The following is a 14264-nucleotide window of genomic DNA, read 5'->3' on the forward strand; positions in this document are numbered from 1 at the left end:
TTAGTAAATCCGTTGTTGTTCGTCAATGATCGTTTTATGTTCTTTTTATGTCCTGCTATCATCCGCCAAATGCGTTTCGTGTTAGGTGATGTTCGTTAAGTCAGTCGGCAAGTTTTGTGCATGCACAAAACTTGAAACGGAGTGTACCGAATACACATGTTCGGTATTTTATCCGATGTGTGTTCGTATGGTGCTGCATATTACCGGAGTTTGTTCGCTCTCCTTTCGTTCATGTTCGTTCTTTGTTCGTTGCACTCGGCCCGTGTTCGTTGCAAATACGTTCCTGTGAGGCCTTCACCACCGGATAGCATATTTTTGCATTCGGTGATGTACGTTGACCCAGACCGTGTTAGTGTCACACTACACCGGATCGGTCTTCCGTATAAGAAACGGATGGAATTTTAGCAAATCCGTTAGTGTTCGTCAATGTTCGTTTTATGTTCTTCATATGTCCTGCTATTATCCGCCAAATGCGTTTCGTGTTAGGTGATGTTTGTTTAGTCCGTCGACAATACGTTTCAAGTTTTGTGCATGCACAAAACTTGAAACGGAGTGTGCTGAATACACATGTTCGGAAGTTGTCCGATGTGTGTTCGTACTGTTCTGTATATATACCCTGGGTTTGTTCGTTATTCTTTCGTTTATATATCGCAGGTGTTTGCAAGGTTTTGCAGGCGCTTGTGCCGGATGTAGGCCTATGGCGAACATGTGCATCGATCATGGGGGGGGGGGACTTTCTGAAGGGTGTGTGACGCAATATCATATTTCCCCCAGTACTTTAGTGACTGACAAGTAGAAAAAGGGGAAAGGAGAGAAAAAAGAAAAGAAAGTGAGAAAAAATTGAAGAGAGAAGAGAAGAGAAATTAGTAATTTAGTAGGCCTATGCATGTAAGTAGTATTGAGGGAGGGCACTTTCTGAAGGGTAGAGGACGCAATATCAAATTCCTACCAGTTTTAGTGATTGACAAGAAAGAAAAAAGAAGAGAAAACATGGAAAAGGTTAAATTGTACCTTATTGAGTAGGCCCAGGATAGTATATAGTAAGCCTAAGTATAGGCCTGTGATTATTATAGGCAGTGCTTAAATGTGGTTCCTTGGCCCAAAAGCCTGTGAAAATTACTGCCGGCCCGTCGATATGTAGGGCCCGTGACATTTTGTCACCAAAATCAGTATTTAAGACGGACTTAGGTCTATTACTGACTTTAACATATCAATCCATGCATGCTTTACCTGGAATTACGAGTCTGAAGTCTTATATCTAAGTGTCAGTGGATCAGTGTAACATTTTAAATTTTGCAAATTCAGTTCGGGCCTTCTTTGTTTTTTGTTTAAGGCAATAATAGTGTACAAATGATGCACCAAAAACAATTTCCCAAATTTTCCATTTTTAAAACTAAATTTTTACACAATAGGCCTAGGCCTAATAATGTAAATAGGCCCTACAGTCCCCATGCAAATGGCTTCAATTGGACCTTCATTTTGAAAAATGGACAAGTCTTCCTTTTTGCTTCTGCTGTGGACATCCACGTGTTATTTTTAAAACAATTGTTTATATTAGGCCTATACAATAATGGTGAAAACTTTTCAATGGCTTCAATTAGGCTTCGTTTCACCAATTTGCGGCTGTTTCAAACTAAAATAGTACCCAATAATAGTGCTAAAATTGATCCAAAAAATGACAAATGACTTCAATTGGGCCTTCATTGTCCAAAGATTTCTCACCTCTATTGCCCCCGGACGCTGGTTGCCCTGGTATATCAGATGTGTAGCCCTTTTGTACTTATTAGCCAATATTTGACCATTTTCGTCAAAGTTTTCCCCTTAAAAGTTGTCTTTCCCCACTGTGTTCACCCTCTGAAAAGGTGCTTGCTACGTCACTGCCTCTAAGGGGTCAAAAACCCTCTCAAACACCCTCTCCTCCCCACTTTTCTGATAGGGTGGACGTCCCTGTTGGTGCCACATGCCACGGATTCGCCGGTCATTTGTCGGACGTTGAACGATTGAGTATAAAACGCCTGCAGGATTATTAGCGGCCAAAACGCATAGAGAGACGAACGGGAATCGGACCCCCAAATCCGGACATTTGTCAGACGTTGAACCCCAAATCCGGTTGTTTGTCGGACGTTGAACGATCGAATATAAGACGCCTGCAGGATTATTAGCGGCCACAACGCATAGAGAATCGAACGGGAATCGGACCCCAAATCCGGTCATTTGTCGGACGTTGAACGATCGGATATAAGACGCCTGCAGGATTATTAGCGGCCACAACGCATAGAGAGACGAACGGGAATCGGACCCAAAATCCCACCGAATCTTCTGCCGGACTGGTGATTTTTCAACCGAATAAAATATTTTTGTATTCGGTGATGTACGTTGATCCAGTCCGTCGTATTGTGACAGACCTATTACCATTTGAAGACAGGCAGAGGACCACCATGGGCATCAATCAAATCAAATTTGATTTGATTGACGCCTGATTTGATTGACGCCCATCATGGTCATCTGTCCGTCTTGAAAAGATTTGATTTTGATTGACGCCCAGGTCCTCTGTCTGTCTTCAAAAGATATTTTATACACTTCCTGATCTATTTTAATATAGATTTAAAAATCAATGAGCACTGAAATCGATATCGGAGCCACTTCATACCCCGGGTTCATGAGCCTTTCAAATCCACGATATACGATCGATCGTATTGACAATTAGGCATGTTCATGATCGTTGATCGAACTGATTGACCACGTAAGTGAGAGCCTGCCCTGGTCATGGTCATGGTTTTACTTTATGACTGAGAAGAAATCTCTTTCTTCCATGATTATTATGCCATAGACTCTAAAGACAGACGGTCTATGATTATAAGCTCACATATTGACGAAATCTCTTCATGTTTTCGTTGCCAAGAGTCCCGGACCAATCTTTTGCATCACACCAAGCTCAAGTTTGATTTGATAGGAGCACAATTATTAGTATATTTACAGGTGAGTTTCTACAGTACGCTTTTAGTGCGTTATTTTTGTTGTTGTTGTTGTTGTTTTGGATTTTTTTGGCCTACTTATTTTTTGAGGTGTCATTTGTTTTATATGATACAACTTACGAGTATGCCTTTTATGTCTTGTACCATGTACATGTAGTACAATCCTGGTGCGATTTCTGCTGTTTAATATGTTGTTTTTTACGTAGTTTGTTTTTAGACAATAATAACTGGACGTATCTGTTTTAAGGTCATTTGAAGAGTTTGTTTTGGGCTAAGGTAATTTTCCGAGGGAGCGCAAGCTCCGGAGTAAAAATGCTGAGGCAACACAAACAGTGGCGTACCGTGGCCGCCCCAACCCCGGGGGGCTGAAGAAGAAACAATTTTGCCGCCCCTTCCTTAACAGCCCGAAAAGGTTGACCCAATTTTTTTCACGGTCGTTTGAAAAAGTGAAGAGCCAAAAAAAAAAAAAAAGGATTTTAGATTTTAGGCGCTAGCGCCCTAAAAGCAACCTTTTTTCAAAAAATTTTTATGCTTTTTCAATTTTTTCAAGCCCTTTTTTCTTGGCTTATTCGTTTTGCCGCCCCTTCGTTTTTGCCGAGCCTGTTTTTGCCGCCCATTCTTCTTCCGCCGCCCCTTCGTTTTCGCCCCCCCCTGCTTTTACCCCGGGCGCTGGCGCCCCCAAAGCCCCCCCAAATACGCGCATGATAAACCCCGACGATTTCACGAAATTACGAAAGGTCAAAATTTCAATTGATCGTCGGCTTACTTCGAAGACTGTTAAGTATCAAAAATATCAATTTTTAATCATTTCAGTGCCATAAACACCAAAAAAAAAATAGGTCTTTTGGGGAAAAAATCCATATCTTCAATGTGAAAGGTCAAAATTTTCAATTGATCGTCGGCTTTTCCTTCCAGCTGCATACACTTTTTTAAATCATTAGATTTATAAAGTTTATTTCAAGGACTGTTATATTATATCAAAAATTTAAAAAATATCAAATTTTAATAATTTGTTATACAAATTGTTATTATATCGCGAATTCCAAAAAAAAATCAAAATTATTTGATATCAGAAGGACATTCTTCGTATTCATAATGCAATTCGATATGTCTGTGCTCTCATGTCCCACAAAAATACTGCCCAAACGCTCATACCAGAACCCTTAAACATGTTTAGAGCGTTGTATGTGTGCCAATCGCTTGCACCCCCATGTGCCCTCCCTGCGTGGCTCATAATTGTTGAACAAGCCTTACACTTCCAAGATTAATGATACCCAGAGCTTTATGACGTCACCCAAACGACACACTAACATACACACTTTTCTTGCCTTCCAAAATGTATTAATTAATTAGTGTTTTATTTATTTTTATTTATTTATTTATTTATTTATTTATTTATTTATTTATTTATTTATTTATTTATTTATTTATATATTTATTTATTTATTTATTTATTTATTTATTTATTTTTCTTTCAGATAACATGATAAGACCTAAGCGACAATGGGATTTGCTACAAGATCTTGTATGCAAGTATTGTAAAAGAAGATTTATTGAAAACATTCCACGTTACAAATCACACGTTCGCAATCATGAGTTGAGTATTAAGCCTTATTGGTACAGCAATCCAAACTTGAAACCGAAGGCTGGCTGTGTGGGGATATACATCAAAACGCGTAGAAAAAGAAAACGTAAAGATCGTCGTGTATCAAATTGGATTCCGGGTCCGGGTAATTTGAACACTGAAAAGGGTCAACAAAGTGAGGAAAAGAAACGTCATAGATGTTACTACTGTAACAAATCATACAGCCAATTGCGAACCAAGAAAGACCATGAAAAGATGCATACCGGAGCGAAATCTTATCAATGTAACTATTGTGATAAATCATTCAGCCAATTGGGAAACAAGAAACAACATGAAAAGATTCACACAGGAGAAAAACCTCATCAATGTAGCTATTGTAACAAATCATTCAGCCGATTGGGAAACAAGAAACAACATGAAATGACACACACAGGAGAGAAACCTCATCAATGTAGCTATTGTAACAAATCATTCGGCAAATTGGGACAAAAGAAACGACATGAACTGATTCATACAGGAGAGAAACCTCATCAATGCAGATACTGTAACAAACCATTCCGCGACATAAGTGGCAAGAAACACCATGAAAAGATTCATACAGGAGAGAAACCTCATCAATGTAGCTATTGTAACAAATCATTCAACGACTTGGGACACAAGAAACGACATGAACTGATTCACACAGGAGAGAAACCTCATCAATGCAGCTACTGTGACAAATCATTCAGTCGGTCGGAAGACAAGAAAGCTCATGAAAAGATTCATATAGGATTGAGACCTCATCAATGTAGCTATTGCTATAAATCATTCAGCCAGTTGGGAAACAAAAAACAACATGAACTGATTCACACAGGAGAGAAACCTCACCAATGTAGCTTTTGTAACAAATCATTTAGTGATTTGGGAAACAAGAAACGACATGAACTGATTCATACAGGAGAGAAACCTCATCAATGCAGATACTGTAACAAATCATTCCGCGAAATAAGTGGCAAGAAACGACATGAAAAGATTCACACAGGAGAGAAACCTCATCAATGTAGCTATTGTAACAAATCATTCACGACATCGGGACAAAAGAAACTACATGAAAAGATTCATACAGGAGAGAAACCTCATCAATGTAGCTATTGTAACAAATCATTCAGTGACTTGGGATACAAGAAACATCATGAAATTATTCACACTGGAGAGAAACCTCATCGATGTAGCTACTGTAACAAATCATTCAGCCAATTGGGAAACAAAAAACAACATGAACTGATTCACACAGGAGAGAAACCTCATCAATGTAGCTATTGTAACAAATCATTTACGACATCGGGACACAAGACACAGCATGAAAAGGTCCACAAAGGAGAGAAACCTCATTAATTAAATCATTCATGAGTTTGATTAAGCGACATGAAATATTTCAAAAACACAGAAAAACTATTAATTATAATACAGATAATTATCAAATCATTCATTTGCATGTCGGGAATAAGCAGTATATAATGATTCTGAGTGGAGATAATCTCAGCAAATAATGTAATAAACATCCAGGGCATTAGTAAACAGGAATTACCATGAAAGCTTGAATACCAAAAGCTTGGAAAGGATCCTACAAGAGTGAAATCGAAACCACACAGATAGAAACTATCATAAAATAATGTTGAAAATCTGCCATATTGCTGACTAAGTTAGTTGCCAGACTGAGTAATATTGCAGGGTTTTTATAGAACAATATCTTTTTAACACAACTTTTCTGGTGTTTCTTTTACAGAATTCCAATTTCTTTCATAAAATTGGGGAAATAACAGACAATTGGCAACTAAATTCCCGCAATATTGCAGCTTGTCCCGACATTGTTTCTGGTGTTTCAGACATTGTTTCTGGTGTTTCAGACATTATAATACGTTTAAACATGTTAACATATTAAGATGGGCAATTTGTCTGTGTAGGCCTACATGCGATACCTCATTCGGGACCATGCGATTTTGTTTTCTCAACTTTTACCAATTTAAATCAAAAAAGAAAATGTCAAAATTGACAAAGTTTTACATAGATCTTTGTCTTAATACACACTGTCACACTGTAAGGAGCCCGTTACAAAAGCCCAAAAGACCTAATTTTTTTTGGTGTTTTGGGAAAAAAAATCCATAACTTCAATACGAAAGGTCAAAATTTTCAATTGATCGTCGGCTTTTCATCCCACCTACATACACTTTAAGTATAAATCATCAGATTTATAAAGTTTACTTCAAGTACTGTTAAATATCAAAATATCAATTTTTAATGATTTGCCATAAAATGTGTATTAAATTGCGAATTTCAAAAACTTGATCAAAATGATTTGATATCAGAATGACATTCTTCGTATTCAGAATGCAATTCGATATGTATGATGTGCTCTAATGTCCCACAATAAATACTGTCCAAACGTTCATACCCCAGCCCTTAAGTGTATTGATATTTTTGTGTGCAGTGTACTTTAGTCTTGTCATGTTTATATTGTGACTGACAAAATGTTTGGTATTAGCCATTGAGTCATAATATCTGAACACGACTATGATGATGTGTTGATTATGTGTTGGGTGATTTGGGGTGTGCAGGGAGTGTGTGTCAGCAACCTAGACTATTGATAAAACAAACTGATGTAGACACGACCTTTATTGTTTTATAAAAGAAAAGGTTTTAAATTTCATAAATTATTTGATTTCATTAAGATGGTATTTTTATAGTCATCACAAAGGATTTAGATTACACAAATCTGTTGTTGTTATGTCCAAAAATATATGTAATTTATTTTTAAAGTGGTAATTTTTGCATGTGTAAATTTTTGCACATTGCCTATTTTCTAACTATTACGTTTTTGGGCAAATCCACACGATACATGCACCAGGAGATCATAACAAAATTGAACAATGCTTAGAACTTTGATGCTGTGCTGGCATATTTGGTATCAGGCGAATCTGGTGAACAACTGAACATGCTCTTTAATTTGAGCTATCTTACAGTTGAAATATTGTTAAGGATGTATTTTCTTTTTAAAAAAAAATCCTGTTTTTGTTTGCCAAATTTTGGGGAAAATGCCTTATTTCAGATTCAATTTACACACCCGCATTAGGATTTTATTACAGGGTTTTCTTTTGAACAAAATTACTCAATTGAAAGTTTTATTTACTGTAGTGTTTTTCATGATATTTGTTTTTTGTATGTATTTTATATTTAGTAAACCTTTTGTATATACTTCTGTTTTTTTACCAATAGTTAATCCACTTAAGGGAAGGGGTATGAACGTTTGGACAGTATTTATTTTGGGACGTTAGAGCACATCAGACATATCGAATTGCATTCTGAATATGAAGAATGTCTTTCTGATATCAAATCATTTAGATTTTTTGAAATTCGCAATTTAATACACATTTTATGGCAAATCATTAAAAATTGATATTTTTGATATTTAACAGTACTTGAAGTAAACTTTATAAATCTGATGATTTATACTTAAAGTATATGTAGGTGGGATGAAAAGCCGACGATCAATTGGAATTTTTGACCTTTTGTATTGAATATGTGGATTTTTTTCCAAAAACAACAAAAAAAATAGGTCTTTTGGGGAAAAAATTCATATCTTCAATATGAAAGGTCAACATTTTCAATTGACCGTCGGCTTTTCCTCCCAGCTACATACACTTTAAGAATATATCATTAGATATATATAATTTACTTCGAGGACTGTTATATATCAAAAATTTGAAAAATGTCAAATTAATTTTTATAATTTGTCATAAAATTTGAATTATATTGTGATTTTCAAAAAATGAAAATTATTTGATATCCGAAAGACATGCTTCGTAGTAAGAATGCAATTCGATATGTCTGAGGTGCTCACATGTCCCACAAAAATACTGTCGAAACGCAATAAACGCTCATTCTAGATCCCTTAAGGGAACTATGCATTATCAGAAATGCAATAATTAAAAGTGCTATAAAAAATGGGTTTTTTTTAAATTTGCTCAAAAATTGTTCTTTTTACCCCCAAATCTATGTTCATTTAGATTCCTTGAGTAATTTCATTTCCAAAAATGTATACTTTTATATATCTTGCATGAATAATTAAGTTAATAGGCCTATGTACTTCACTTTTTTAATTCATGTATTTCTGATAGTGCACAGTCACCTTAAGGGATCTAAAATGAGCGTTTATTGCGTTTCGACAGTATTTTTTGTGGGACATGAGAGCACCTCAGACCTATCGAATTGCATTCTGAATACGAAGCTGATATCAAATATTTTTCATTTTTGAAAATCACAATATAATACAAATTTTATGACAAATTATAAAAATTTGATATTTTTCAAATTTTGATATATAACAGTCCTCGAAGTAAATTATATAAATATAATGACATATTCTTAAAGTGTATGTAGCTGGGAGGAAAAGCCGACGGTCAATTGAAAATTTTGACCTTTCATATTGAAGATATGGATTTTTCCCCAAAAGACCTAATTTTTTTTTTGGTGTTTTGGGAAAAAATCCATATCTTCAATAGGAAAGGTCAAAATTTTCAATTGATCGTCGGCTTTTCATCCCACCTACATACACTTTAAGTATAAATCATCAGATTTGTAAAGTTTACTTCAAGTACTGTTAAATATCAAAAATATCAATTTTTAATGATTTGCCATAAAATGTGTATTAAATTGCGAATTTCAAAAAATCAAAATTATTTGATATCAGAATGGCATTCTTCGTATTCAGAATGCAATTCGATATGTCTGATGTGCTCTAATGTCCCACAATAAATACTGTCCAAACGTTCATACCCCAGCCCTTAAAGGCTTCGTACAATGCATACTATGGAAACACATAATTTCAATAAAAATTGATGTACCTTGGATTGCATTCCCCACCTTGAAAACAGCATTGCCTTACGAAAGTCACACAATTTAAGCAAAACACATTTAGGTGAAAAATTCTTGTCTGTTTTACTGTCCTTCAATTACCAACCTCAATAATATTTATATTTCATGGGAAAACTTAACTTTAAAAGTGAGGTATGTGGTACTATGTGTCTGTCATTATGCCCCTGTTTTAAATGATACCCGACAACCCCCTTTTTAGGCTTGGCTACCCAACATGCCCAATGATTTAAGGTGAAAACTTTTAGATGAACTCTAAACACTAACAATGTTTGAAACTTAAACATTGTGTTAAAGGATCGAAGCGTTTATATCGTTAGTGTTTATCAACGTTTATAACACTTTGGTTTGTTTAAGTATAAACTTTAGCGTGTGATTATTTGACAAGGGTTTAGCAAGTGTTAGGTTTTATTTTGTATGTGTAATATGTAGGAGTAGAGGTTTCTGAAAATACTAGTAATGTATAGATAATGTGGATGTCAACTATTTTCTGTTGTTAATAAACAACGATCGTGTGTTTAAAAAGTGTTACAGAAAATTAAACATTTTTATTTGCAGTGTAAAGTTTACTTTGAGGACTGTTAAATAACAAAAATATAAAAATCGCAAATTCTAATAATTTGCCATAAAATTTGAATCATACCGCGAATTTCAAACAATCAAAATTATTTGATAAAAAGACATTTCTCGTATTCAAAATGCAATTTGATATGTCTTATGCGCTCGCAGGTCGCACAATAATACTGTGCAAACGTTGCTATCTGATTGATCGATTCCTTAACATAACGAAATTACAGCACAGTAGCCTATGGAGCAAAGTAAGGCCGTATAAAATTAATGTTTTGGTTCTCGTCCAGAGGATTTTCATGAATTGATGAGGGAGGGAGGTGTTTTTTTTTTTTTTTTTTTTCAATGTAAAATTAGCATTGTCAGTAGTTTTCGGTCTTCTCCAACAGTGCTCGAGGAAACGATGAGGCCCTTTTTTTTTTTTTCAAATGTGAGATTCTGAGGATAAACCCCTAGAGTACCACAAAAAAGACTTGGAAGTGATGCTTGTTCTCTAATAAACTTATTTATATGTATGAAGATTTCATAAATCATTCCAAAGTCTAAAAAAATTGAAAAATCTAAAAAAAAAAAAATCTGACAAATCCCAGAAATTGAGGAGGGAGGGACGAGAACCAAAATATTAATTTTACACGGCCTAATATAGGCCCACATAATCATGCATAACTCGCAAACATGACAGAATTGGAATCAACTGAAATTTAGGAATAAACTTTTTTCATGAATATCTACTCAAACATACCATAGGCCTAAAAAGAATGCCAGAATCATACTCCTTCAAAAAGCATAAAACAATGAAAAAAAAACATGTTTGTCTAATAAAAGATCTGGGTAACTCGGATATTTGGTAATAGTCATTTAAAGTTTTAATAAGTTTTATGATGCGTAGGTTTTATTGGATATTTTCCTGTAGCAGCATCACAGTAAGTATCTCCAGGCGTCACAAAGCTAAAACGTTTGAATAATTTACTTTAATAATTCTAGAAAATGATTACTATTTGGTCCGAAATTTATATGTTGTAATTAATGTGAAGTATAGTGAAAAGAGGTCTGTTTCTATTCCTTCTAACACCTTCACCCACCCACACATAGGGCCTACAGCGCATAATCACTTTATTTGATAATACACGATCTCGTTGTAGGCCTATGGTCCCGCCGCATACATGGCCGTCTCGACTAATGTAGATTTTCCGCATTATGGTACTCCATACAAAATTTCGCTCCTAGGCTTAAAATCTATTATATTAACAGTTTCGTTTTTTAATAATATCTAAATATTAACAAATAACGCTATGAATACTAGTAGATATGAATGAAGAAAACGAAATTTAAGAAAAACATACAGAACAAAACAAAATAAACCGATAATATAAATACTAGTAGTACAGATAATCTCAAATTTATCATTTACGGTACTTTTCACTGGACTAATGAACAAAGAATAATAAGCTTATTGAAAGCTGGACAATGAATAAATATGGCATTATGAGATATTATGAAGCTGGTTTTCCTGAAATTGGTGCAAATATATCATCTTTACTTTGTCACTTACATATTGCATATCATTATTTATATATAAAACTAAAAACGAATGCGATCAGTAATGCAAAGTCTACGTTTTGATACCGGGGCAATGGCAGGCTACTAAAAACGTTATAAACGTAAAAGAAGCAACAGAGTCGACAGTTAGTACGTGTTTTCATCCCTTTTCAGACTGGTCCCATCGAAAATCTCATTTTAATACAAAAATAGGGAATTTGCATCGTTTCACACAAGATTTTATAGGCCTAATTAATGACCCGCGATCGGGTAGCAAGGTCCGCAGGTGAATTTTTATCATCACATCAAGTCAATTTTACCGCACGTATTAACTTTGGAGATAAGTATTTTATATTCCCAATACTAAATTAGAATGGACCAAAAATTATACATTTACTAAAAATGCACCATTGGAGCGAAAATATGAATGGCAAAATTTTATTCAGTACGAATACTTTAGTATAACTTTTCATAAGGCTAAAAAAATGTTTATCTCAAAGCCATTTTAAGATTTTTTAAAACTTAAGTTTGAATTAAAATGTCATTTACGAGTGTTCAAAAGTACACAGTGTATAATTGTGGTTCGTTTACACAATTGAAGTACAAATATCAATTGTTTTACACCTAAACCAATTTTATTCAAAATATTTCTTACAATGTCATGATTTTAAGGCAAAAAACTATACAAAAATAGGAAATAAAATGAATTTGCCGTTTCAGCTGAAATGGGCGCGCTAAAAAAACCCGAACACTTGCGGGGGCACACCGACATATCAATTATTTTTTTGCCTATGGGCCCAAGTTTGAAAAATGATGAAGACACACATAATATTATTTTTTCGGGTGCTTCTTTGACTTTTATAATGTTTTTAGTAGATAATCCAATTGACAAATAAACAGCACACTTCCTGGTCCATTCAGTTTCGGGTTTCATGTCCCTTTATATCGAATAAATCGATATGCAACGCATTTGGTCCCAGCACTTCGTAACGTGATGATATTGTGTTATCTACAACGAAGTGACTCGATCGTATGCATGATCATATCGCTGTGAATATCAGCTTTAATACCCGCTTTAATAATACCGTCTGCCTCAGATTATTGAGGTATATTATTGTGTAATGGGTAAACTATTAGGCCTTAGAGTGAACATATGAATGGTAGAATTTTATTCAGTACGAATACTTTAGTATAACTTTTCATAAGGCTAAAAAAATTAATGTTTTATATCTCAAAGCCATTTTAAGATTTTTTAAATTTAATTTTGAATTAAAGCCATATTATAACATTTGCTGAGGAGGACGCCCTCACTGAATTTTTTAAATTCATTTTTTTACACGATTAAATTGTACTTTATTAAACCAATATAGCCTGCAAAAATCAAGACTCTAGGTGCTGTAGTTTTTTCAAAATCAGAGATTTTGAATAAAAGGCTGATTCAGCCCTTTATTATTACGATGGAATTATTAGTCGAACGCATACACGATGTTCATAACACACAGTACTACGCGGCGTGCGCGACGGTGATATACACAACAAAGGGTCGTACCACAACATGACCGAAGGAGTGGTACGTATTGGCGACATGTGCGCTGGTAGTAAATTCAATTTTCTTTGCTTTGAAGTAGTTGTTCGGCTCAAAAATAAAAGGGGATATATCTGACAGTAAAAGCTAACATTTTATGGGAAAGAAATGCTAATCTATTTTGTTTGAAAATGTTATAATATTGCTTTAAGATGTCATTTACGAGTGTTCAAAAGTACACAGCATAAAATTGTGGTTCGTTTACACAATTGTAATACAAATATCAATTGTTTTATATACCTAAACAAATTTTATTCATTATTGTGTTTTGATGAATCCAATGTAAAAGAATAAGGGTCCGAAAAATCAGGAGGCGTGAGCCGGGATTTTTAAGTCCCTCTGGATATTAATAAAAATAAATAAACAGTGCAAATATTCGCACTCTATAAATTAACTAGTTTTAGCGTGGTTTTACACCAAAACATTTTCGTGCACATAGACAAATATTAAAACAAAGATAAATCCAAAATGTAAACAGAGTCATCTGAAGTGAAATTTTGATCACTTCAAAGCTGCAAACATATTTTTGAACAGACATTAAGATAAACAAACAAAACAAACCTTTTCTTCCCACAAACAAAACGAAAGTATATATCCCAAGTTCATATCACAAATAAAAGCAATTTATAGTCCGATTTCTCAGTCAAAGTCAGTATAAAAATATAGTTCAGTATTTAGTTAGCATGTTATTAATTGTTCTCTGGCATATATTGGTGGCGAAGATGAAAATCTTGAAACAAATGTCCTCCATAAAGAAATAGAGTTTTTAGATCCTGGTAGCGGTAGCATATTCCTGGTTACATGTTGATATTCAAGTTCATGGTGAAAGTCCTTTGGATTGCATGAAACAATGGTGCCTGGGGAATTGGATGAGATGCTCATTGCAGAAGGTTGATTTGAAATTGCCAAACTCGGTGATTGAGAAGAGTCCATTGGCCTACCGGTACACTTGTCAACAGCTGGGATGGATGAAGTGATTGGAGCTTCAAGTTCAACTGTTGAATTAGATATTGAAAGTTTTGTATTGCACATTGATGATTCATTTGTTGAAACAGTTTTAGCGGGTCGTTTACAACCATTTACATATTTGCCATCAAGACCAGTT

General features: G+C 34.6%; 1 protein-coding gene and 2 long non-coding RNA genes across 3 annotated transcripts in view; all 3 read left to right on the top strand.

Annotated features, from left to right (window-relative positions):
* The window catches only part of LOC140144386 (uncharacterized), a 77870-nt gene extending 67877 nt beyond the window's left edge, over positions 1 to 9993 (top strand). Inside the window, exon 2 of the long non-coding RNA XR_011857875.1 lies at positions 9874 to 9993. This is a non-coding gene — a long non-coding RNA (uncharacterized lncRNA). The remainder of the gene's footprint in view (positions 1 to 9873) is intronic.
* The window catches only part of LOC140144388 (uncharacterized), a 112353-nt gene that overhangs the window by 69771 nt on the left and 28318 nt on the right, over positions 1 to 14264 (top strand). The gene's annotated exons all lie outside the window — the stretch shown is intronic.
* Positions 2618 to 6424, top strand: LOC140144380 (uncharacterized). The gene is made up of 2 exons (XM_072166197.1): positions 2618 to 2979; positions 4454 to 6424. Exon 2 carries the CDS (start codon positions 4459 to 4461, stop codon positions 5932 to 5934), a length of 1476 nt encoding a protein of 491 aa, XP_072022298.1. The 5' UTR covers positions 2618 to 2979; positions 4454 to 4458; the 3' UTR covers positions 5935 to 6424.

The sequence above is a fragment of the Amphiura filiformis genome, unplaced genomic scaffold (genome assembly GCF_039555335.1).
Source record: "Amphiura filiformis unplaced genomic scaffold, Afil_fr2py scaffold_51, whole genome shotgun sequence".
Lineage (NCBI taxonomy): Eukaryota > Metazoa > Echinodermata > Ophiuroidea > Amphilepidida > Amphiuridae > Amphiura > Amphiura filiformis.

Coding starts and splice junctions, on each gene's coding strand:
- LOC140144380 (XM_072166197.1), top strand. CDS start 4,459: ATGATAAGACCTAAGCGACAATGGGATTTGCTACAAGATCTTGTATGC.